Source organism: Cetorhinus maximus, chromosome 12, assembly GCF_964194155.1.
Source record: "Cetorhinus maximus chromosome 12, sCetMax3.hap1.1, whole genome shotgun sequence".
Classification (NCBI taxonomy): Eukaryota; Metazoa; Chordata; class Chondrichthyes; order Lamniformes; family Cetorhinidae; genus Cetorhinus; species Cetorhinus maximus.
Window position 1 is genome coordinate 72,636,437 of NC_135890.1, and position 27,293 is coordinate 72,663,729.

At 42.4% G+C, this 27,293-nt stretch overlaps 1 protein-coding gene across 1 annotated transcript in view; it reads left to right on the forward strand.

Annotated features, from left to right (window-relative positions):
• The window catches only part of gcn1 (GCN1 activator of EIF2AK4), a 118,552-nt gene that overhangs the window by 1,101 nt on the left and 90,158 nt on the right, over positions 1-27,293 (forward strand). The window contains exons 2-12 of the mRNA XM_078553866.1: positions 10,573-10,675; positions 12,111-12,174; positions 13,607-13,738; positions 15,725-15,833; positions 18,958-19,056; positions 22,126-22,260; positions 23,198-23,266; positions 23,626-23,734; positions 25,893-25,967; positions 26,264-26,392; positions 27,211-27,261. Of these exons, the coding sequence (XP_078409992.1) occupies positions 10,573-10,675; positions 12,111-12,174; positions 13,607-13,738; positions 15,725-15,833; positions 18,958-19,056; positions 22,126-22,260; positions 23,198-23,266; positions 23,626-23,734; positions 25,893-25,967; positions 26,264-26,392; positions 27,211-27,261 (1,075 nt within the window). The remainder of the gene's footprint in view (positions 1-10,572; positions 10,676-12,110; positions 12,175-13,606; positions 13,739-15,724; positions 15,834-18,957; positions 19,057-22,125; positions 22,261-23,197; positions 23,267-23,625; positions 23,735-25,892; positions 25,968-26,263; positions 26,393-27,210; positions 27,262-27,293) is intronic.

Genomic DNA, 27,293 nt, shown 5'->3' on the forward strand with positions numbered 1-27,293 from the left:
AGACCTGATGGTTATCCTCACCTGGTCTGGCCAGTTAACGTGGTTTACCTGGGGTGTGTCCACAAGTGAGAACTGGGTGAAGGTGAAGACCAATACAGCATGAACCACTCCAAAGAGTGTGACGAGCCTGCCTCTGAGAGATGTTACCCCTCCCTTGCACCCCTTATCAATCTAAAGCAAGTCTTGAAAGTGGGTCAGCACCGTGTTGTGGAATGTGTAGAGCTTGACAAGACACCGCAGATGTCCTGGTCACCCACTGCGTCCAGATCTATCACCAGCCGTCTAAGACTCATCTTGGACCAAGATAGGTCAGGATGAGAGAATGAGGCTGACAGAGCACAACTTTCTCTCACTATGATCCAATTCATCCGAAAGCCATGCTCATCATCTTTCTATTAGAGGCACTCACAACCTAAGGGGGAGGAAGGCAGAGACTGGGTGGATGACATGAAGGAGGGGAGCAGTGACATGCACCTTGGAGATCTAAGAGTGTGTCAAACACAACTGGGAAGGTGTGCAGGGATGATAGACCCTGAGACAGAAAACTAGTCATGAAAAAGTCAAATACATTGCCCTGGTAGAGAGTTGGCAATCCCTGACGGAGGAAGAGAGAGACCCTGGGGCACTGAGACCATGCAGGAGAGAGGGCTTCAGATTCTTAGGGCCTTGGGATCAGTGCTGGGGCAAGAGGCACCTATTCAAAAGGGACAGGTTGCACCATATCCGATGTCGTCATGGGGAGGCTCATAAGTGTGGTTGGGGAGAGTTTAAACTAAATTGGCAGGAGGGTGGGCACCAGCATATAGAAGTAGAAAAGAGGAATTATGTGCATAAAGGAGCTAGTCTGTGGGATAGTATTAGAGAAGGAAGCAGTACCATTTTAGATAACCCTTCTTAGCCTGTTCCTATGAGGAGCACAAAGGTAGGTTTAGAATGCATGTATTCCAGAGATGCGGGGCTTGCCTTATGAGGAGAGATTGAGCAGTTTAGGCCTATACTCACTAGAGTTTAGAAGGATGAGAGGAGATCTAATTGAGGTATATAAGGTGCTAAAGGGGATAGACAAAGTAGACGTGGAGCGGATGTTTCCCCTTCTGGTGCATTCTAGAATGAGAGGCCATAGTTTTAGGCTAAGGGGTGGTAGATTTAAATCCGAGATGAGGAGGAATTACTTTTCTCAAAGAGTCATGAATCGGTGGAATTCACTACCTCAGAGTGCAGTGGATGCCGGGACACTGAATAAATTTAAGGAGGAGATAAACAGATTTTTAATTAGTAATGGGTTGAAAGGTTATGGGGAGAGGGCGGGAAATTGGAGTTGAGCCGAAATGAGATCAGCCATGATCGTATTGAATGGCGGGGCAGGCTCGAAGGACTGAATTGCCTACTCCTGCTCCTAGTTCTTATGTGTGTTCTTATGTATTTAAACGCACAGTGCAGCGAATTATGTTGGTGAGCTACAAGCACAAATAGCTATGTGGGAATATGATGCGTCAGTAATGGAAACGTGGCTTAAAAATGGTGAGGACTGGGTGCTTAATATTCACGGATTAAAAGTATTCAGAAAGATAAGGAAGGGAAAAAATGATAGGGTGGCAATACTGATTAGGGAAGACATTGTAGCGTTGGGAAGAGAGGATGTCCTTATGGGGCCAAAGACAGAATCCATTTGGTTCGAGGTGAGGAGCAGAAAAGGATGGATCACACTCTGGGGAATTCTATTGGCCTCCAAATAGTAAGAGATGGAGGAGCAAATCTGCAGGGGTGTGCAAGAACTATAGAAATATCATTAATAATTCTATAGTTCCTGCACACCCCGGCAGATTTGTTCCTCTATCTATTCACATCCCATGAATGAATTTTTTTAAATGGGAATTTTAATTACCCAAATATCGATTGGGATAATTTTAAAGAGTAAAGAGGGGGATGAGTTTCAGAAATGTGTTCAGGAAATCTTCATTGACCAGTGTGTTCTCGGTCCAACTAGGAAGGAGGCATTGCTGGATCTGGTGCTGGGGAATGAGGTGGTCCAAGTGTCTGTGGGGGAACACCTGACATCAGTGTATCCTAAGCTTTAAATTAGCAATGGAGAAGAGCATGACTTCTAAACTGGAAGCAGACTAACTTCAATGGGATTAGAGGGGATCTAGTCAGGGTAAAATTGAACCAACGTCAGGTAGAAAAAACTGTAATGGAGCAATGGGTGATAGGGGGAAGATGCCAGTGGATTGGAAAGTGGCAAATGTTGACATTCTTGTTCAAGAAAGGGTGCAATGGCATTCCTAGTAACCACAGGTCTCGAGGGCAATTAGAGATGGGCAATAAATGCTGGCCTTGCCAGCAATGCCCACATCCCATGAATGAATAAAAAAAGGTCGGTCAGTTTAACATCAGTGATGGATAAGGTTTTAGAAACAAAAAATTAATAGGCATTTGGAGATGTTTGATTTTATTAAAGAGAACCAGCATGGATTTGTAAAAGGCAGGTTGTGTTTGACTAATCTAACCGAATTTTTTGATGAAGTCACAGAAGGTTGTTGAAGGGAATGCAGAGGATATTGTCTGTATGGATTTTAAGAAAGCTTTTGACAAAGTACCACATAAAAGGCTGGCTAATACAATTGAGGCTCGTGTAATAGAAAGATCAGTGTCGGCCATGGATAAAAATTGGCTTAAGGACAGAAAGCAATGAGTCGTGAGAAATGTTTTTCAGACTGGAAGATGGTAGATAGTGGTGTTCTCCAAGGGTTAGTGCTGGAACTACTACTTTTTTGGTATATATAAATTACTTGAATATGGGACTACAGAGTAAAATTTCAAAATTTGCCAATGAGACCAAACTTGGATAAGTGAGGGTGACACCAATCGAGTGCAGCAGAACATAGGCTAGCAAAATGGTTGGACAAGTGACAAATGGCATTTAATACAGAGAAGTGTGAGGTGATGAATTTTGGCCGAAGGAATACGGAGAGGCAACATAGACTGAATTACACATTTCTAAAGAGTGTGCCGTGACAGAGGGACTTGGGGTGCATTTGCATAGATTTTTGAAGGTCTTTGACTGGATTAGATAAGGTAGATAAAGAAAAGCTGTTCCCATTAGCTAATAGTACAATGACTAGGGGATACAGATTTAAGGTTTTGGGGAAGCTATACAGGGGGAATGTGAGGAAGAACATTTTTTTATGCAGCGGGTGGTAATGCTCTGGAACCCGCTGCCTCAAGCGTACTGGAAGTGGGCATGATCAATGATTTGAAAAGGAAATTGGATGTGCACTTGAAGAAAATAAACTGGCAGGGCTATGGGGGTAGATTGGGAGAGCAGGATGGGCTGGATTGCTCTACAGAGAGCCAGCATGCATGTGATGGATCAAATGGCTCCTTCTGTGCCATAATGATTCTCTAGGGGGTAGGGATTATGCATGTACCCATTCCTTCTGTTCATAAATTGAATTCAAATTCATGTTCAAATATAGGTTGGCAGATCCTGTTCTGGTCCTTGCTATATTTGCTATATTTTTATATCTTACTATATTTGTGCCTTTTGAACTTGGTGAAATACTGTCCATAAAGAATTGTTTTGTTTATCAGCTTGTGCTGTAGCTCCTCACAACCTGTAGTACCATTTTATCTTTGCTTAGAATTTTGTCTCGGTAAGGGTGAAGAATTATTTTCAATGGGCCATTTGTGACTAAAATAGAACTTGTTGTCGGGCTGAGTCACAGAGCTTGATAAGGTCAACTTGGCTCAATTACATATGACTAAGAAAACTTGTCTTTGGAGGCTGAATTGAAAATTTGCCAAACATTTGCTGTTGGAGATACTTGTCCTATTTTTGATGTTTTTCTGCTCTTGATGGAGTGTAATTTCACGACTACCAATCTCCCATTGGTACCTTGCCCAAAGTGGCTATTTGTAATGGGTGAGCCCAGACTGTTGATGGCAGCAATCTGTTTATGTCATGGAGCATTACATGACCTGATATACATATGTCTGCATCCAGTAAGAGTCACTGGATAGTGATCAAGAGTGTGAACCATGGCATTTTGTTTTTGCTTCCATCTCTTCTCTCCCTCCAAACCCCTCCCACCAAGAGCACCAAGATGAATTATAATTCCTCTGCTGCTGACCTGGCATAATCAAGCTTACTCAGCATTGAGCAGGGATCAAACCGTGTGGTCTTTGTGGCCTGTACAGAATGCTTCTCACTCTTTTAACCAGCTGGGCTTTGGAAGTTCTACATTTTGTATTCATTCTTGAAATGTGGGTGCCTCTGGCAAGGCCAGTATTTATTGCCCATGCCGAATTGCCCTTGAGTTGGTGATGAGCCTTCTGAAGAAAGGTCCTTCGGCTGAAACGTTAACTCTGTTTCTCTCTCCACACACGCTGCTAAGCCTTTATTTTGCTTTTAATTCCCTCTTGAAATGTTGGTGTATATGTAGTGAAGGTACAGTGCTTTTAGGAAGGGAGTTCCAGGATTTTGAACTGACAGTGAAGGAACAGCAGTATATTTCCAAGTCAGGTTGGCTTGTGACTTGGAGGTGATTATGCTTCCATTCACCTTGTCCTTGCCCTTCTAGGGGAAGAGATCGTGGGTCTGGGAGGTGCTGTTGAATAAGCCTTGGCGGGTTGTTGCAATGCATCTCATATATGGTACACATTGCAGCCACGGTGTGCTAGTGATGGAAGGTTGTTAAATTAAGATTGGAATTCTGTACAGCTGTTGTATGTTTTTAAATATTGTCATATTGAATATTCATATTGTGTCCTTCTGTGCCTTAGTGCTGCATATTTTCAGCTAAGATGGACTTGTTATATTCAATTCTTTGTCCCCACTTAGAATATTTTGAGATTATAGCTTCACTATCCTGGAGGAGGGAAGAGTGATATGACTTACTTAAGGGTATTCCAGCACTCCCACATTTGGGATAGAATTTTTCCCCTGTTGGGGGGGTTGTGCCGCCATTTTATGTGTGCAGGCCAATTAAGGCCTGCCCAGCGTGACGCGCACCCAGAAGCGCTGTACGCTCCCTGTGTGGGTAGGGGGGGCATTCCCTGAGTTGAAATTGCCTCAGGGAGATTAGTTCCACTTATGAAACATTGATTAAAGATAAACAAAAATTTTAAGGACATGTTCCCTCATGTGAAACTGTCACATGAGCTGGGACATGGCCTTTAATTTTATCTAAAAATTTTTAAACACTTTAAAAATGTTCAAAAACCTCATCCTGCCTGTGAATGAGGTTCCATGAAAAATACGAAGGCCACCTGGGATCTTCGCATGCCCATCAACCTTAAGGTTGGCCAGGCAGCTCAGTTTATTAGTTTAATTGATATTCAAATGGCCTTAATAGGCCTTTGACAGTTCAGTGGGCATGCAGCTGACTCGGCTGCGCACCCGCCGAACTGAAACTCTAAATGACGCGCGGTGATGTTGGGACGCACGGCCAACATCATTTTACACCTCAGCGAGCAGGCCCCGCCCCCGATCGCCAAGCCGAAGATTCTGCCCTTGGAATTGTCCTGCTTTTATAGAGGGTATAATTGAATTTGGACTATGACCAGGTCTTATATTTGGCCTCGATCAGCTTGTCAAACTTGGTGGCATGAACAGCCTTTTTTCATTTCTTATTACAATATGAAGGAAGCTAAAATATATCGATATTCCTTGAACACAAGAATTTCAGATCAGGAGTAGGCCATCCGACCCCTTGAGCCTGCTTTGCCATTCAATAAGATCATCGCTGATCTGATTGTGGCCTCAACTCCAGTCTACACCCCGTAACCTTTAACTCCCTTGTCAGTCTGGAATCTATCTAACTAAGCCTTAAAAATGTTAAATGATGCTGTCTCCAGTGCTCTCTGGGGAAGAGAATTCCAAACTAATGACCCTCTGAGAGAAAAAATTTCTTCTCATCTCTGTCTTAAATGGGGAACCCCTTATTTTTACACTGTGTCCCCTAGTTCTAGTCCCTCCCGTAAGGGGAAACATCCTCTCAGTGTCCACCTTGTCAAGTGCCCTTGGGATCTATGTGTTTCAGTGAGATTGCCTCTCATTCTTGTAAATTCCAATGGATACAGGCCCAATCTGTGCAACCTTTCCGCATAAGATAACACCCTCCCCACAATCCCAGGAATCAGTCGAGTGAACCTTTTCTGAACTGCTTCTAATGCAATTGTATCTTTTAAGTAAGGAGACCAAAACTGTACACAGCACTCACGATGTGGTCTCACCAACACCGTGTGTAACTGTAGTAAAACTTACTTCCTTTTATATTCCATTCCCTTGAAATAGGTGTCAACATTCCATTTACCTTCCTCAACACCTACTGTCCTAACTTTTCGTGATTCATCTACCAGCACACCCAGATCCCTCTGTATTGCAGAGTTCTGCAATCTCTTTCCATTTAAACAAAATATATTGTTTTTCTATTCTTCCTGCCAAAGTGGGCAAGTTCGCATTTTCCTATATTATACCCCATCTGCCAGATTTTTGCCCACTCACTTTATCTATATCCCTTTGCAGATTCCTTATGTCCTATTCACAACTTACTCTCCTACCTATCTTTCTGTCATCAGCAAATTTAGGTACCGTACATTTGGCCCCTTCATCCAAGTCATTGATATAGATTGTGAATGTTTGAGGCCCCAGCACTGATCCTGGTGGCACTCCACTAGTTACAGCTTGCCAACCTGTAAATGACCCACTTATCCCTACTCCTTACTTCCTGTTGGCGAACCAATCCTCTATCCATGCTAATATATTACCCTCTACACCACGAGCCCTTACTTTGTGTAGCAACATTTGATGTGGGACTTTATCTTGTGCCTTTTGGAAATCCAAGTATACCATATCTGCATGTTCCCCTTTATCCACTTTGCTTGTTCCTTCCTCAAAGAATTCCAATAAATTAGTCAAACACAATTTCCCTTTCACAAAACCATGTTGACTCTGCCTGATCGCATTGATCGCCATAATCACCTTAATAATAGATTCTAGCATTTTCCCTAAGGCAAATGTTAAGCTAACTGGCCTTGTAGTTTCCTGCTATCTGTCTCCCTCATTTTTTGAATAGAGGAGTTACATTTGCTTTTTTCCAAACTGATGGGACTTTTTGCAAATCTAGGGAGTTTTTGGAAAATTACAGCCAATGCGTTTACTATCTCAGCAGCCACTTTTAAGACCCCATCCGGTCCTGGGGACTTGTCAGCCTTTAGTTCTAATGGTTTTTTCAGTACCCTTTCCCTGGTGATTATAATTGTTTTGACTTTCTCCCCTCCTTTCATCTCTTGATTTACAAGTATTTGTGGGATGTTATTTGTGTCTTCTACAGTGAAGACATATACAAAATATCTGTTCAACGTTTCCGCTATTTCCTTTCCCATTATTAATCCCCCACACTCACTCTCTAGAGGATCCATGTTCATTTCAGTTACTCTTTTCCTTTTTAAATACTTGTAGAAACTTTTGCTATCTTTCTATTGTATTTCTAGCTTTCTCTTGTACTGTAATTTCTCCCTTTTTTGTCTTTTTTTTGGCTGGTTTTTAAATTCTGCCCATTTCTCTGACCTACCACTAATCTTTGTAGAATTGTACGCTTTTTTGTTCAGTTCGACACTATCCTTAACTTCCTTAGTTAGCCATGGATGGTACATAATTCTCATGAAGTCTTTCTTCCTCACTGGGATATATTTTTGCTCAGAGTTATGAAATATCTCCTTAAATGTCTGCCATTGCATCTCTGCTGTCCTACCCTTTAACCTAATTTCTCTGTTCACTTTGGCCAACTATCTTCGTACCCTTGTAATTTATTTATTTGTTTAAATTTAAAACACTAGTATTAGGTGCACACTTCTCACCTTCAAATTAGATGTGAAATACCATTGTGTTATGATCACTGCTACCTAGAGATTCCTTTACTCTGAGGTCATTAATTAATCCTGTCTCAGTGCACATTGCCAGGTCTAGAATAGCTTGCTCTTTGGCTGGCTCAAGAACGTGCTGCTCTAAGAAATTGTCCCAGATACGCTCAGTGAACTCATCTTCCATGTTGCCTTTGCCAATCTGATTCGTCTGATCTATATGTAGATTAAAATCACCCATGATTATTGCTGAACCTTTCTTATAAGCCCCCATTCTTTCTTCCTGTATACTTCATCCTACAGTGTTGTTACTGTTAAGTGACCTATAAACTACTCCCACAGTGGCTTCTTACCTTTGCTATTTCTTCTTTCTACCCAAACTGATTCTATCAACATCTTGATCTTTAAAATTAAGGTCAACACCCCCTATTTTGCTAATATCCTTAATTAACCGAGCTACCCTCTGAGTATCTTGAATCTCTGACCAAATCATTCACAAAGTTGAAGTGGTGACAGCTTTATTCACAGACCTAAGAAAGGAAGGTTGAGTACCAGGAATGAAGCACTTGTTGCAGTGTGAAATTTTCCATTTTCCCTCACTGCTCACCCTTTGACGATTCTGTGGCTTCAACGCACCTTTCCCAAAACATGTGATTTACTATTCCTTAATGTTTGGGTTTTTTTCCACCCATTGTTGGCTGGAAACAAAGTTAGGGCTTGTTAGGAAGTCTGAACTAGGCAGCAATCTGTTAAAATAGCAGGTTACTAGGAGAATTGAAGTTTGTAATGTGTCCTTACAGTAAATCGCCAACACTGTGTCCAATACTGATACACTCATCGCTAATTTGGATTACTAGTGCCTAAACAATCTTTGCTGAGGATAAAATATATCCATTAAATATCTTAGGACCACTGCTCTTCCTGATTTATATTAATGACCTGAGCTTAAGTATACAGGAAATAATTTCAGAGTTTGCAGATGACACAAAACTTGGAAATGTAGTAAGCAAATAGAAGGATGGCAGCAGACTTAAAGAAGGCATACAGACATCTGAAATGAGCAGGCACATGGCGGGTGAAATTTCACGCAGAGTGTGAAGTGATGCATTTTGGAAGGAAGAATGAGGAAAGGCACTATAAAATAAATGGTACAATTTTAAAGGAGGTGCAGGAACAGAGGGACCTGGGGGTATGTCCATAAATCTTTGAAGCTGGCATGGCAAGTTGAGAAGACACATGGGGTTCTTTGCTTTATAAATAGAGGCGTGGAATATAAAAGCAAAGAAGATATTCTTAACATTTATAAAACAATAGCTAGACCACAGCCGGAGTATTTTGTCTGATTCTGGATGACACCTTTCAGGAAGGATGTTGAGGTCTTGGAGAGGGTACAGAAGAGATTTACTAGAGTTGATGAGGGATTTTTGTTACATGGAGAGATTTTGGAGAAGCTGAGATTGTTCTCCTTGGAGCAGAGGAGTTTAAATGGAGATTTAATAGTAGCCTAAATCATGAAGGTTTTTGAGAGTAAATAAGAAGAAACTGTTTCCATTGGCTAAGAAGTTGCTAATAAGAGTACACAGATTTAAGATAAGTGGCAAAAGAACCAGAGGTGAAATGAGAAACACTTGTTTTACACAACGAGTTATTATCATCTGACGTGCAATGCTTGAAAGGGTGGTGGGAGCAGACTCACTTATATCTTTCCAAAGTAGAATTGGATAAATACTTGGAGATTAAAATTGTACACCTGTGAGAAAAGAGCAGGGGAGTGGGACTAATTGGATAACTGTCAAAGAGCTGATACAGACTTGGTGAAAAATACTAACCTTTAACTGTACAGCTTGAGTAACTGCATCTCTTTAAATTTAGCCATCACTCATTATAAACAGCCTGGAGAAACACACAGGCTTATAACCTATAAGATAAAGTTTACATCAAAAAACTGTTAAAATATGGAGTCGATTGTATCCGTCACATCATTGAACAGAAAATTAGGTCAACCTTTTGAAGGAGAGTATTGAAGAAAACATGGTCCAAGCAGTGGATTTGGAATTAGAGTAGGTTGTAGGTAGCTCCAGTTTCAGGCAGGTGTGAACATGATTGGCTAAATTGCCTCCCTCTATGCTAAAATTTCTATTGGAACTGCAGTTTTTCAATTATTTGCTTAGACATTAATCAGCAATTCTTTTTGTTCTGTATATTTTGTCCCCTCTGCTCTCTCTACAAATACTCACCTGTGTAGGGGTGCAATTCCACATTTGCCAAGCCCTTCGGGTATCTTTCTCAAGTGGACGTACATGCCATGTGAGCTCAAACATTGAAAGTCAGTAGACCATTAAAACAAAGAGGGCATCATAACCGAGGCCAAAATGCACTTTCCATCAGGCATTTGATTTTCACTTTGCTAGCCTGTGGTGCAGAGGTCACTTTTATCCTTCCTCCATTGTTGCACGCAAGAGGGATTTATTGATCCTTCCTGGGCTGTGGACTCTGTTATCCTGATGCCCTGTGAGCAGCTTTATTAATGGAGATGGAGCTGGTTCTCTTCATTCCTACATTAAATCTATTACTTGGTGGGAATCCAGTGATTCTGGTCCAGCCAATGCCTTATTTGTTAGTAAATGTGAGATATTTGGAACACTGTGGGATAAGTTAGATACTTTGGTTAGCAGGATTTAGAGTGAGACCAGTGTGATTGACTTGCAGGTTTCAGATACCCTCAGGAGGTTTGCTGCGAAAGTCACTACAGCCAGCGTGAAGGAGAGACAGCAGATACTTTCGGAATTGGGGAGCTGTGTCAATGGAAAAGGTATGTGTCTGCTGAATCAAATCATCCCTGGGGGCCTCTGAGCATTCAAGAGTTTTGTGTTGGGGCAAAATTGGATCCCAAATTGGAATCATAGTTTTGAATATCTCGCTGCTCCACGTTGAATAGTGAAAACCTGTTTCACCTTCTTTAAAGTACCTTACTGTCTCCCAGAGCACCTGGCTTCATTTCTCCACTTGCCTGGATGAGTGCAGCTCCAACAACACTCAAGAAGCTCGACACTATCCAGGACAAAGCAGCCCGCTTGATTGACATCCCATCCACAAACATTCACTCCCTCCACCACCGACGCACAATGGCAGCAGTGTGTACCATCTATAGGATGCACTACAGGAACTTGCCAAGCCTCCTTAGGTAGCACCTTCCAAACCCACGACCGCTACCATCTAGTAGGACAAGAGCAGCAGATTCATGGGAACACCGCCACCTGGAAGTTTCCCTCCAAGTCATTCACCACCCTGACTTGGAAATATATCGTCATTCCTTCAGTGTTGCTGAAAATCCTGGAACTCCCTCCCTAACAGCACTGTGGGTATACCTGCACCACATGGGTTGCAGTGGCTTAAGAAGGCAGCTCACAACCACCTTCTTGAGGGCAGTTAGGGATGGGCAATAAATGCTGGCCTTGCCTGCGATGCCTACGTCCTAGAAATGACGTCCTAGAAATGAATAAAAACAAAAAATAAAAAAGGTTTTTAAGTGAGCACTGTTATAACCTTCCTGACGATCGGAGCCTGCCGTAGTGCCTCAGTTGAGAGCTACTTGTTAATGCTGCAGTGCGGTCCACTTTGATGTGAAGTGTAGGTCAGCAGCTTGTTCCATCTGAGTGGTAGCCAGATGTCTACCCACAGAAGGGGGTTGTGCAGAAATCCAGTCTATAGTGGGTAACAGGTGGCCAGAAGTTGAGGGAGCCCATGGGCAGCAGACAGAGGATCTCTGAGGGTGGGTTTCCTGTCTGTCTTATCTTTTGGACTGCACAATCTGTTTTCTCAGTGGTGTTGGTTGAAGACAATTAATGGTTAGGATCCTCTGAGAATTCCCCTGCTCTTTGAATAGTGCTGCAGAATCTTTGTGGCCTACCCAGACAGACGGATGCTGAAGTGGCGTCAAAACTCATGATCCTCTAATTTAGAGGTGAGTGTGCTACCCACTGAGTCAAGACTGATGGAGATTGTTTCTTTCCTCCTGTCAGAAAGATCGTGGATCACTCTGTAGCTGGAGGTTTTTGTGTTACCAATGCACGAGGTGTCAGATTCTGTTAAGCACTTGCAGGTAGTTCATACCATACACAGGACATTCAGTACCTTAAATATAGATGAAGGCAGTATCAGTGGGGGCATTTATTGTACTCTTTAGCAACTGTCTGAGTACCCTGGTTTATCACTGTGTGATAGCTGCTTGTCCTTTGTCTTTTCAGACCTACCTGATGCTGCTGTGAAAGGCTTGTGCAAACTTTTCTGCTTGACACTGCATCGCTACAGGTTAGTACCAGAAATTTCAATTCAAATAATATATTTCCCTCTGTAGCTACTATACCCATAACTGTACATTACTAAATCTGACATTGCTATTGGTTCACTGTTTATTTTATCCTAATGTGCTTTAAGTTTGAGCTCATTCATTATTTCATAATTCTGCAAAGGCATGAGCAACGGTTTTAAGATATCCATCACCATTTTCACTCGTTCTTAGTCAACCGCAACTTTCATATTGTCTTGATTAGTTAGCTTCGCGAATTTTTGTTTAAATTCATTTGTAGCAAGACAAAGATTGCTACTTCTAGTTGTCCTGAGAAGGTAGTGATAAATCTCAATGGCTTGCTCTACCGCTTCAGAAGGGATTTCTGAATCAAACATACTGGTGTGAAACTGCAATCATATCTAGGTAAACCACGTGGGTTTTTATAGTAATCTGACAGCCTCATTGTCAATTTTACTGAGACCTGTTTTACTTCCAAGATTTCTTTCGAAAGTGAATTCCAGTTCTCAGACTGCCTTTGTAAAATTTAAACTTGGGTTCTCTGCATTATTAGCTCAGGCCTCTAGATTATTGTTCCAGGATTTCATGGACAAAAACATTGAATTCCAAAAGTGAGGTGAAAGTGACTGCCCTTGACATGAGAGCAGTATTTGAGGGAATGTGGCATCAAGGAGCATTAGTAAAATTGAAGCCAACGGAAATGGAGCAAAAATTCTCCACTGGCCGGAGTCATACCTATCACAGAGGAAGATGGTTGTGGTTGCTGGAGGCCAATCATCTCAGCCTCAGGACTTCACTGCAGAAGTTCCTCGGCAGTGTCATAAGTCCAACCATCTTAAGCTACTTCATCAATGACATTCCCTCTGTAATAGGGTCAGAAGTGGACATGTCCACTAATGATTGCACAGCCTTTCCTTCCATTCACAACTCAGGTAATGAGGAAGTCCGTGCTCACAAGCAACAAGACCGGACATTCACAAACATTCATCTTTGGGTTGAGAAGTGACAAGTAACTTGTATCACGCAAGTGCCTGGAAATGACCACCTCCAACAAGAGAGAATCTAAACACCTCCTCTTGAGGGTATTTTATTTGTAACCTGTGTCTATTAAGGTGATGGATGTCAGTGCTGCAGAAAACTTTACCCATTCTGGGTAAGAGTTGGAGCATTAAGTATTTATAGATTGGGAAGAGGGGAGATTCGTTGCAGATTTCCCATGCTCTACCTTGTAACGTATCTCAGACCTGGCCACTGCTAAGCACTCTACTGCACAAGCTCAAATCTTCCATCTTAATTGCCTTCTGAATATTTGAAGAAATATGTGGCAGTAATTCCAAGTGTATGAGTCTGTGCTTTCCAGTTAGTTTGCTGTATAATGAGACTTCTGAAAAGTATTGGAATTAGCTAAAGATTTGTTTTGATATCATTTGGCAGAGATGCAGCATCCCAGAGAGCCCTACAGGCGGTTATTCAGCAATTAGTTGAAAGTCATGCTGAGGCAACAACAAAACACCTTGTGCAATGCCTGCAGTCGACGGGAATCACCTGTAAGAATGGAAATCCAAGGTATGCAAAGCAATGAACAAGGACACTGAGCTGGGAGGCTAGTGCCAAGGAGATATGTGTGGATTTTTGCAATGGCTTTTGTTTACCCGAAGAGTTTTGTTGTCTTTATTTATTCTTTCATGGGATGTGGGCATTGCTGGCAAGGCAAGCATGTGTTGCCCATCCCTAATTGTTCTTGAACTGAGCGGCTTGCCACACCATTGCAGAGGATAGTTAGGAGTCAATCACATTGCTATTGGTCTTGAAGCCAGGCTAGGAAAGGACGGCAGATTCCCTTCTGTAAAGGACATTCGTGAACCAGATGGGTTTTTACGACAATTGACAATGGTTTCATGGTCACTATTACTGAGACAAGTTTTGTATTCCAGATCATTAATTGAATTTAAATTCCACCAGCTGCCATGGAACCCTTGATTTGAACCCTTGTCCCCAGAACCTTAGCCTGGGCCTCTGAATTACAAGTCCAGTGACGTTACCACTATGCCACTGTCTCATCGACTGTTGCGAATAAATCATCTCCTGAAATGGAGACTCCATGGTATTTACAGTTCACAGATCAAAATGGAATTGATACAAAGCAGAGATAGAACATTGTGTCCTTACAGTGAGTGTGTATGCGTTGCACTCTACTGCTAATTGCAGATCTCCAATTGACCTCATAGTCATATGGTGTACAGAGCCAATTGATACAGAAACTGCACACCACTACTGAATGCATTGAGCACAGGCTTGAAACTGGACAACTGTCCATCGGAGAGCCACTGGGTCTAGAACCTCCATACCAATGTTACACACGCTCCGAATCCCGTGGTAATATGAATCATGTTTATTTTAACTATTGAAAATGTTTGTGTACAAATTTACACTAAATATTAAGTTACATTAAATACTGACTGGAGTCAGCAACTGTCATTGATCTGAGGAATGTTGGACTTTTACTGGTGAATAAAGCAATGACATGGGTGCCCAATTATCACTTAAATAGGAATGAACTAGGAAATTGAAATTCTTTGCCTAAAGTTGAAGTTCACTGATTTTAGATTGCCAGAAGAAACTTCACTCTGGCAGATTATGGTATCTCTTGGTTGGATTATTCCAGAATTACTCTCCTACTTTTGGGACCACAATCCCAAACGACATTTCGCTCAAGAGCCACTCTCCAGCATGTCGCTACCATGCACTGGTGGAGTAATGCCAAATTTCTCAGTCAGGAACAAAAATGTGGTGCATCCTCCACTGGCATTGTTTAATACTCCTAGTCTGTCTTTCCATCCCAGAGAGATTGGATGACAGTGAGGGGTTGGGTGGTGGGGGGAAGAACTCTAGACCTGTTACAGTGTGAGACTGAAGCAAATTCAACAGTAATTTTCAAAAGGAAATTGGATAAATACTTGAAAAGGAAAGTATTGCAGGGCTATGGAGAAAGAGCAAAGAGGGGAGTGGAAATAATCAGATAGCTCTTTCAAAGAGCTGACATGATGGCTGAAGAAGCTCCTTCTTTGTGCCTAAGGTTCTGTTCCTGCAGGTTTATGTTAATTGGGTCCTATGGCTCACTGTATGGAAAATGGGATAATCCTGCTTCCCAAATGCATCCCTTTGCCATCTTTCATTGGAAGGTGGTGGGACACTGCAGTGATTCCCAGCTCCATCATCGTCCCACAGCAAAGCAGGCTGTGAGTGGAGGCACAAAGAGCAGCAAGCCTACCATGGGTAGGAATTGCAGGGGAGGAAGGCCAGGGACTGTGTGGAATAATACTATTATCATCTTGAATGCTTGTAGCAGAGAGTAACAGGACAGTTGAAAGCGTGGATGATATCCACCACCTTCCCAAACCAGTAATGTGCTGCCGATGACTGAGGGCCAATCGAATGTGGATTTACTAGTTGCTGTTCATGTTATTTTTGAGCCAATGCTTGTTCAAATACATATGACTGTAACAATCTAACTCCTTAAAAACTCTCTCACTCGGTGTCTCATCCTGACAGTAAGAGCAGTGCATCAGCAGCGTCCCTTGCTCTCAACTGGACGTTACTGCTGGTCAAGGCGGCCTTCACAACTCCTGAAAAACGAGCAACCGAGATGTGGAAAAAGTTGGTGAGTGGAGGGGAGATGGAAGTGGCTACTTTTTACATATGGTTATTTGGGGGGTTGTTGCAACATTTAGAAAATGCACCATAGAAATAAAACTGGAGCTTGCTGAACCTTCAGCTGAAAGGAAAGTAGCTAGGCCTGGATGAATATGATAGGTTGTGTAGTTGTTTGGTGTTCAGCAGTTTTGCTCATGTTACCTGTTAGGAGGCAGCACAGTGAAAGCTTTCTACCGGAGTTTCAGGTGGTGAATTAGGCGAGACTTGTGGTAGATTGGGAAGTACACAGGCTGTGCAGGAAATGAGCTTGATAGGTTTTCTATGTTCCATGCTTGAATTCCTAAAGCTGCTCGTTTCTTGAGAAGGGTAGAAAGGATTGTTTTGCTTCCTTGATGAAATTTCAACCTCCTATTTTTTTCATGGTGGTGTGCAATCCATTTCATCCATACATTACAATAGCTCCCACCTGGGAAAATAGAGGCATGTATGCCACCTCTATTTATAAATCCCAGGATCCCATATGAGTTTTTAACCACTTTCTCAAACTTCCTATCCATATCCAGTGATGCCGTTGGCCATAACTCCCCTCCCCTTCAAATAGTCCACACAAAAAGACAGACAGGACCTCGCATTAACATCGCTAAAAGATGAGGAGAATTTTTTTCTCAGAGGGTTGTGCGACTTTGGAACTCTCTGCGGGGTCATTGAATATTTTTTAGGCAGAGGTAGGTAAATTCTTGTTAGGCAAGGGAATCAAAGGTTATTGGGGGTAGATGGGAATGTGGAATTCAAAATACAAACGACCAGCCATGATCTTGTTGAATGGTGGAGCAGGCTCGAGGGGTCGAATGGCCTACTTCTGCTCCTGTTTTGACTGTTCGTATGTAAGATGGCACCTCCGACAGTGCAACTCAGTATTGGAGTGGTTAACTTAGAAGATGTATGGAGGTCTCTGGCATGGGATCTGAACTGATAACCTTCTAACTCAGAGGCAAAAGTGTTACCAATAACTCCGAACAGAATGGCCCAAGGATATGGCGGTGGTAGGGAGTGAGGCAGATAAGCTGAGAGAACCTGAGGTCATTGAAACATAGAACAGTTACAGCACAAATGGAGACCATTTGGCCTATGATGTTTATCCTGGCTCTCTGCAAGTGCCACTCGGCTAATTCCATTCCCCTTTCCTTTTCCCATAGCTCTGAAATTTTTCTCTCTTGGGAGCTTATCCAACTCACTTTTGAAAGCCACAATTGAATGTGCTTCCACCATACACTCTCTCAGGTCTTGCATTCTAAATCTGAACTACTTGTTGTGTAAAAATGTTTTTCCTCATGTTGCCATTGGTTCTTTTGCCAATCACCTTAAAGTGGTGTCCTGTGGTTCTTTACCCTTCCACCAATGGAAACAGTTTCTCTTTATCTACTCTGTCCAGTCCCCTTGTGATTTTTAACACCACTATCAAATCTCCTCTCAGTCTTTTTAAGGAGAACAGGCCTAGCTTCGCCAATCCCTCATCCCTGGAACTATTCTCTTAAATCTTTTCTGTAACCTTTCCTACATCTTTACAACTTCCTGAAGTGTGGTGCCCAGTATTGGACGCAATGCTCCACTTGAAGCTGAATCACTATTTTACAAAGGTTTATCATAACTTCCTTGCTTGTATAATGCCTCTATTTATAAATCCCAGGATCCCATATTGTAACTTTCTCAACCTTCCTGCCACCTTCAATATTTTGTGCACACTTAGTTCTGTGTTCTTGCACCCCTTTAGAATTGTACCCTTTATTTTATATTGCTTCTCTTCGTTCTTCCTACCAAAATGGATCACTTCACATTTCTCTGCATTAAATTTCATCTGCCACATTCAACCAGTCTGTCAATGTTCTCCTGAATTCTATCACCATCCTCCTTACAGTTCATAATACTTCCAAATTTTATGTCATCTGTAAATTTTGAAATTGTGCCCTGTACACCAATGACTAAATTATTAATACATATCGAGAGAAACAGTGGTCCTCGTACCGACCTCTGGGGTGTCCTACTGTACGCCTTCCTCCAGTTCAAAAAACAACAGTTCACTGCTGCTGTCTGTTTCCTGACACTCAACCAATCTCGTATCCAGGCTGCCACTGTCCATTTATTACTCCATGGGCTTTAACTTTGCTGGCAAATCTATTATGTGGCACTTTATCAAATATCTTTTAAAAGTTCATATACACCACATCAACTGCATTACCCTCATCAACCCTCTCTGTTACTTCATCAAAAACTTCAATCAAGTTAGTTAAACCTGATTTAACTTTAATAAAGCCATACTGGTTTTCCTGAATTAATCCACCTTTATCCAAGTGAGTGTTAATTTTTTCCAGATTATCATTTTGAAACAAGTAGCTGCTTGGTTTATCACTGCATCGTATTTTTGAACAACGGTGTAACATTTGCTATTCTCCAGTTCTCTAGCACCATCCCTAATCTAAGGAGGATTGGAAATTTACGGCCAGCAGCTGCATCCCATCAGTCCTGGTGACTTATCAACTTTAAGTACATCCCAGCCTTTCTCATGTTTCCACTTTTCATTTTTTAGCCCAATAGTGCCTCAACTACCTCCACTTTCATTATGGCTTTGGCAGCATCTTCCTTTTGCAAAGATAGATGTGAAGTGCTCACTTAGCACTTCAGCCATGCTCTCTGCCTCTATGCAGACCCCCTTTTTGGTCCATAATTGACAAGAAATTAGAGGAGCTCAGGACCAATCCAAATTGAAAGATTGCATAGATTAAGCGAGCTCCATAGTTGGACCTTCATATACATAGTTGCATATGCCTGATGTGAACATTGAAAAATTAATTGGTGCAGTAGATGCAGCTTCCCTCTGTTTGGAGTTGATTCATGCTATTGAGCAGAGAACATGGGCCTTAATTCCACATCTTGTTCATGAGAGTGAACTGTGGAAATACTCCGCTTGTACAAAGATTTAGTTTGAAAATAAAATACATAAAAAAGCCAAGCCTGTGAATCAGAGGTTTTGAATTCCGTGGGGTGCAGCCTTGTAGTTTATATGAAGATTTTTAACAATGCGGTTAGCACCATTTTTATGCTAATCTAACCACACGCCTTGTGTTCCCTGATAGGTGGATGTACAATGTCTGCTCTTAACAGAGGTTGTGGGTGGTGGTAATAAGCATACGGTGAATGGAGTCCTGAAGAAACTCAAACATCTGTGGAAAGAGGTAAGGAAAGGACAGAATCGGTGGGGCCCGGCAGCTAGAATGATTCCTGGATAAAGTGGGGGGTGGTGTGTCTAAGGGGAGGGGTTGAGGCTGAGTAATGGGAGAGCAATGAACAAGGGCATGTGACCATACTTGTAGGCTATGTTTGGGAGAATTGGAGACAGCTGGTGCTGATGGATGACGGGAAATGTCCGTGAGCAGATATGGTGTCTGTTGTTTGTATTCAGTGCTGATGTTGTGGAAGGACATAACATATTGAAATGCTGTAGCCACAGAATGAATGGAGTTGCCTAATTGGAGTGCTCTGTATTTTTTGGTCTTCTGCTGGTCAAAGAACTAGGAGAGTGGCAGAGTGGGGAAATAACACCTGATTGATGGTTACATTTGAAGTAATGTTTTCAAGTTTAAAGTTTCCTGTAGAGTAATGGAAAGAAAAGCAGACTTGCATTTATATAGCACCTTTCACAAACTCAGGATTTCAAAATGTTTCACTCCCAAGGAAGTACTTACAATAATAAATAACAAACCGAAGTGTACAATTCTAAAGTGAGTGCAGGAATATTGGGACCTGCAGTATATGTGCACAAATCGTTGAAGGTGGCAGAGCAGGTTGAAAAAGTGGTTAAAAAGGTATTTGGGATTCTGGGCTGCATAAATCAAGCCAAAGTGTGCAAAAGCAAGGACGTTATAATGAATCTTTATAAAGCGCTGGTTCAGCGTTAGCTGGGGTATTGTGTCGAATTTTGAGCATTGGACTTTAGGAAGGACGTGAAGGCTTTGGAGAGAGTGTAGAAAAGATTTATGAGAACTGTTCCAGGGACAAGGGACTTCAGTTACGAGGATAGATTTGAGAAGCTGGGGCTATTCTCCTTGGAGGAGAAAATTTTGGGAGAAGATTTTTGATAGAGGTATTCAAAATCATCAGGGGTCTAGACAGAGCAGATGGGGAGAACTTGTTCCCATTGGCTGATGTGTTCAGAACCAGTGGACAAAGATTTAAATTGATTGGTAAAAGAACCAAAGGCATGTGAGAAAATATTTTTGTAATGCAGCAAGCAATTGGGATCTGGAATACATTGCTTGAGAGGGTGGTGGAGGGAGATATAATTGTAGATTTTAAAAGGGGATTGGATAAGCACCTGAAGAGAGAAAAGTTTGAAAGATTACAGGGAAAAGGCAGGGCAGTGGGACTCGCTAAACTGCTGTTGCAGAGAGCCAGCACAGACATGACTGGCAATATGGCCTCCTTCTCTGCTGTAAACATTCTATAACCATTGTTTTGTAGGAAACACTAACCAATTTTACACACATCAGGATTCCATAATTTGATGATCAGGGTTTAGTGATATTTCTCTGAGGGATAAATATTATCCAGGACAACGGGAGTTCTTTGATCAAAGTCAAATGCCACCCTGTGCGACTGTGACAATGGTAAACTATCCCTCTGCATCCTTGTACCTGTTTGCAGCCTTTGATACGGTTGACCGCGCCATCCTCCTCCAACATCTCCACATTGTCTGGCTGGGTGGCATTGCACTTGCCTGGTTCCAGCCTTATCTAATTGTAGCCAGAGTATCACTTAAAATGGCTTCTCTCCCTGCTCCCTCAGTTACCTCTGGTGTCCCCCCCCACCAAAGAATCTTTATTTGATTGCCCCCCCCCCCCACCTCCGCTCCTGTTTATCATCTACATGCTGTCACTCGGCGACATCATCCAAAAGCACAGTGTTAGTTTTCACATGTACACTGACAACACCCAGCTCTACCTCACCACCACCTCTCTCGACTCCTTTACTGCTGCAAATTATCAGACTGCTTGTCTGACATCATGTACTGGATGAGCAGTAATTTCCTCCAAATAAACATAGGGATGACCAAAAACTATTGTCTTCAGTCCATGCTACAATCTCTATCCCCTAGCTACTGACTCCATCCTCTCCCTGACAACTGTCTGAGGCTGAACCAGACTGCTTGCAACGTTGGTGTCATATTTGACCCCGAGATGAACTTTTGACCTCCTTTCCATGCCATCACTAATACTACTTCAAAATTTGTAATATTGCCTGACTCTCCACTCCAGCTCAGCTTATCTGCCCCAGAAACCCTCATCCATGCCTTTACCTCTGGACATGACGACCCCAATGCTGGCCTCTCACATTCCGCCCTCGGTAAACTCAAACTCACCCAAACTTTGCTGTCCGTGCTCTTACTCACATGAAGTCTAGTTTACCCATCATCCCTGTGCTCAGTGACCTACAATGGCTCCCAGTCAAGCAGCACCTGAATTTTAAAATTCTCATCCTTGTTTTAAAGTTCCTCGCTGGCCTCGCACCTCCCTATCACTAATCTCTAGCCCCACAAATTCCGAGATATCTGTGCTAATTAATTTGGCCTCCTAAGCATCCCTGACTTTAATTGGTGGCTACCATTGGCGGCTGTGCCTCCTGCTGCCAAGGCTTTAACCTCTGGAATACCCTACCTAAACCTCTGCTTCTCTAACTCTCTTTCCTTTGTTGATGCTCCTTAAAATCTACTTCTTGACCAAGCTATTGGCTGTTTGCCCTAATATTGCCCTATGTTAAATTTAGCTTCACAATGTTCCTTTTAAAACAACTTGGGAATATTTTTCATTATAGGCGCTATAAATACAAGTTGTTGTTGTTGAAATTTCCCCTGCCCTTCTTCAAAATAGTGCATTGGAATGTTTTATGCCCACCTGTGAGGATAGATGGGGCCTCAGTTTTCCATCTCATTGGAAAGACTCCAACAGACTCAACTTCTTTTAAAGAATAATGATCATATGAGGGGAGACTATCTCACATTTATGATATAGCTGCATAAACAAGTGCCAGTTAACTAGAAATTATAGCCACCCTGTCTGATGCTGTATTCTAGAATGGGCCCAAAAAACTTTGGGCTTGCTCAGAGATATGTAGTGCACTGGTTGGCTGAGTTCCACAGATACTTGAGGTCAGGGCCTATTTGGGAGAGCATCCTTGAGCAGCACTGTCCCAACGTGCAGCATGTCAATCCGGTGTGTTAACTGTTTTACTTCTGCTTCTCTTTTCAGAACCCAGACCTTGCACAGGAGTATTTGTCAACAACAGTGGGTCTGGAACCAAATCCGTTACACTTAGCAATGCTGGGAGTACTGGTACAGTACTGTACAGACCAGAAAGACATTGCCTCCATCAACAAACATAAAGTATGTAGCCCATCCCACATTGGGCACTTTGCTTTCCAGCTTTTGGGGGAACTTTGCTTTGCAATTTTTGGAAGCCAATAGTAATTCTGCTTTAAGAGCCACTTTCGTCACAGCTCACTCCTCCATAATCACGAGTTGCCTTACTGAATCACCCTGGACAGCGGGAACTCAGTAGAAATACAAACAGAAACTGCTGGAAATACTTCTGAAGAAGAGTCATTTTCGACTTGAAACATTAACTCTTGACCTCTCTGCAGATGCTGCAAGAACTGCTGAGCATTTCTAGCACTTTCTGTTTTTATTTAAGTTTCCAGCATCTGTAGTATTTTGCTTTTATTTTAGGACCCGGCAAGGTTGGATTGGAGCAGGCATCTATGATTGTGAGTCTTATAGATTGCGGCTGATTCATATCATAACTCCATCGCCTTGGTTCCATAACCCTTAGTATCCTTGCCCTAACAAAAATCTGTCCATTTCAGTTTTGAATTTTCCTTTGACCCTCAACTTTAACAGCTTGTTAGGGGAGAGAGTCCTGGATTTCCGCTATCTTTTGTGTGAAGAAGTACTTCCTGACATTGACTATGAATGTTCTGGCTCTAACTTTAAGTTTTTGTCACCTGTTCCAGAGAAAACGGCCTCTTTCTCTCTCGACCTTCTCACCTCCTTTAAAATTATCATAAATACCTCGATTAGATCACCCCTTAATCGCACGCTCAGGAAAAACAAATTAGCCTCCAAGGCCAAGATATCATATAGTGCAACACTACTCACAGATTTGTCCCAGAGAATCCTTGAGTTTACTGAAGGGGCGCTGTTGTAGTGGTGACAAAGATTTATCTCATGCTTCATTGAGATTGTTTTCAAATGATGCAGTCAGATGCATTAATCAATTCTCCTGGACAAAGGCTGACCAGTTCCCCTCTTGATTGTGTTTCAGAATGAGATGTTAGAGCTTTACATGAAGACTGTCCTGATGAGCAAGACCAAACCTCCAAAATATCTTCTGGTGAGCAACAATTTAGTGTCATTCAGAACATTTGTAAAAATTTAAGTTAAATAAGCATATGGTTTATTTAGTCAATATTCTGCAGTCCAGCTGTCCATTTGGCATCTCTGTAGACGTATTGATTGAGTCTGGTGCCCTGGGCACTTTTATGCTTCATTGGTCACAGCTGTGAAACAAGACTTGAAACTTTCTACTTGTTAGAAAGTCTTCGCTGAATCGGTTGGCAAATAGGATGGATTCCAAGAAATTCAGTGTGGTATTGTTTATACATGGTCATATAGCAGGATGAAGAAAATGTACATTGTGTCACTGAGTACAGAAATGACCAGCCGTTGAGGCTTTACTGTTTGTTTTCGCAGGAACGCTGTGAGTCGTTGCTTCGGCATGTGTCCCATCAAGAGTTCAAGGACTCCCTGCTCCCTACAATGCATAAATCTATCCTGCGCAGCCCTGAGAATGTAATTGAAAGTAAGTGAGATGCACATTGACCTGCGCTGCTAATGCAAAGCTATTTATTTTCTCGTTCCAATATTCTCTTGCCTGGCTGTAGTGCTCAAGCATAGTTAACCTTCTGTTTCTCAGAAACTGAACTGGACCAGCGATATAAAAACTGTGGCTACAAGAGCAGGTCAGAGGCTGGGAATTCTGTGGCAGATAACTTGCCTGACTCCCCAAAGCCTGTCCACCATCTACAAGGCACAAATCCAGAGTGTGATGGAATACTCTCCAATTACCTGGATGAGTGCAGCTCCAGCAACACTCAAGGTGTTCGACAGCATCCAGGACAAAGCAGCCCACTTGATCGGCACCCCATCCACCACCTTAAAACACTCATGGCCTCTGACACCAGTGCACAGTGGCAGTAGTGTGTACCGTCTACAAGATGCACTGCAGAACTCAATAAGGCTTCTTTGACAGCACCTTCCAAACCTGAGAGTTCTATACCCAGAAGGACAAAAGCAATAGATGCATAGGAACACCGCCACCTGCAAGTCACACAGCAACCTGACTTGGAATTATATCGCTGTTCCTTCACTCAAAATCCTGAAACTCCCTTCCTAGCAGCATTGTGGGTGTGCCTACACCAGATAGACTGCAGTGATTCAAGGTGGCATCTCACCACCACCACATCGAACGCAACAAGGCATAGGCAATAAATGCTGGCCTTGCCAACATTACTCAGATCTGATAAACGAATTTTTAAAAACTATCAGGTGAACATACTTCGTACAAGGCTAAGTAGTGAATGTTGTCTGGCTGTTTCACCATGAAAATCATTGTGGCTGATCCCAATTTTGCTTTCCTGCTGCCAAATTGCTTGTGCACACCAGAAGTGGTCTGATTTTCAAACACCCCACATCTGCCCCCCAGCCATCACTGGGGCTGATTATAATGGCCCAAACCTTTCAGTCAGCAGGCACAGCGACAAGCAGAGTCAGGAGGTCAAGTGATGAGTGTAATTCTAGCGAAGCCGCCCCCAGGCATCTCCTTTTCCATCACGAGCTCAAGACACACCCCTCAAGGCCTGTCTTCAGTTCATTGACTTGCAGTGTTTTTAAATGGGACTGTCAACCTCTAAAACTGCACAAACTCCTCTCCCACTCCCAGTCTACGCTGTTCTTCTTCCCCACACCAGCAACCCCCCCCCTGTTGAGTTTGCTGTGGTGCTGGAGGTTTTGACACTCCAGATTTACTTAGAGCTATGCTCGTGAGCTGCCTTTACACTAGCTAGGAAAAGCTTTAAGTAAATCTGTGTAAAAACCAGGGTAAGTATAGGGCAAACAGCCCAAGTGTCCATGGTTCTGGCCATCTGTTCCCACTGTCTTAGGGAATCATGCAGCAATCCGGGCAGGGTAAAACCAGCAATCAGAGGTTTAAACTTCTCGCGTAGGTACCGCATATGTGTGCCCATCAGGACTTCTCAGGATCAAGAAGCGCATCAGCGACTTAAGTTGAGTCATTCGCCACTCCTCATATCAGAAGATTCAGACCAGTATCTCCACTGAGATGAGCTAATTTGGCACAGACCACGAATTGAACTTGAAGCACTTTTCAATCATTTGTTTTAAGTGATGCCACAATGTATGTCAACCATGGCTCAGTTGATAACACTCTCACCTGTGGGTCAGAATATTGTGAGCACAAAAATCTACTCTGATGCTTCAATGCAATATGAAGGGATTATTGGAGGTTCCATGTTTCGGAAGAGATGTTAAGCTGAGGCTCTGTCTGCCCCCTTGTGTTGATGCACAAAATCCCATGGCACTATTTTGAAGAAGAGCAGTGGAGTACTCCCTGATATCCTGGCCAATATTTATCTCTCAATCAACTTCATCAAAAGCAGATTATCTGCTCGTTATCACATGTTGTTTGTGGGAGCTTGCTGTGCACAAATTGGCTGCCGCCTTTCCCAAATTACTACAGCGACTATAATTCAAAGTATTTCATTGACTGTAATGGGGCACGCATATGCGGTACTTGCGTCATCCTGAGGTTGTGAAAGTGCTTCCTTTCTTTCTTCCTTTCTGCGCAGTTATATTGAATTCCAGTTGGCTGAAGTGATGTATTGAGTTTTTCTTTGTGCAGAGAGACAGTGGTGATCACTTACTGACTTTGTTCTTTACAGCCATCTCCTACCTATTAGCTTCAGTAACTCTTGACCTTAGCCAATATGCAGCGGACATCGCCAAAGGCCTTGCAAGTAAGTTTGAAATGGAGAGCCATGTAATGAGTTGTCCTCTATCTGTACTAATAAATGGACAGCTTATATAGATTTACTAATTGCACCCATCAGTCTATTAATGGGGATCTGATTGTATTTATTTCCTGTATTTCTGCTTCATAGTCCAGCTAAACCTTAAATCAAGAAAAAGGAGTAAATTAACTCATTAGGCAAGCTGCTTGTTTTTTGAAAAAATTATGGCTCCAGATTGTTGCAGGAAATTGACGTGTGTTGATTTGACTGTCCAAATTTGGCACTTTCTTTCCTCTACTCAGGCCAGCTGAAGTCTAACAATGCCCAGCTGATGGATGAGGCTGTTATAGCTTTACGCAACTTAACTCACCAATGCAGTGATCCGGCTGCTGCTGAATCTCTTGTCAGGCACCTCTTTGCCATTCTTGGGGGTAAGTCATTATTGGTCGTCTAACTTAACATGCTGATTAGTTGCTGCTGCAGTAGCTCTACGTTACTTGCAACATTTATTGACAGGATAGGATTGCATTATAATGGTCCTCCTATCACCATTGTGCCAAAGGGTGCAGGTCCATCTGTTCTCCCCCAATAAGTTTCTCCAGCCTTGCTGCTTCCTGGCTTGGGGTTTTCTCTATTTTGCACTTAACTTATTTCTGTTGCCATCTATGTTGTTTTTCTTAATGTTTATCTTTTGCTGTTTTTTTTACCTCTGGTCCCACACACAGTCTTTCAAGACCAATTCTGTTTGTTTCGTTCTCCATTTCTTTTCTTAAATACCCTGATCCGTGCTGTTTTTTTACCATCCCAATACGTTTCATAGACCATATTCCTACTTTGCTTTTTGGTTCCTGCCATTTTCTAAACCAGGTCACCAGTTTTTTTGCCAGATTCTCAGTCCTGCTCTTGTTTTTTTTTAAACCCCTTTATATAGTTTCCCCTGGCCTCTCTGAAATTCTGTTGCATCAATTTGAGAAGAGCAGGAAAGCTCTCCTGGTGCCTTGGCCACGATTACAAACAATTTACATGGTCATTGATCACATTGTTGGTTGTGGCATCTTTTGTACAATTGGCTGCTGCGTTTTCCCACATTAGAATTGTGACTACACTTCAAAAGTACTTAATTTGCTGCAAAGTATCTTGCGACCTGGGCTTGTGTAATGCAACTGTACAAATGCAAGTTTGTTGAATCGATTTCTAGAATTGGGTGATCACTGCTAATTCCTCACTGTCATTTGTTTCTTTACTGCAGGTTCTGAGGGCAAGCTGACTGCTGTATCTCAGAAGATAAGTGTGCTATCAGGTTGGTGAGATAAGTCACTTCAAATTTGATCA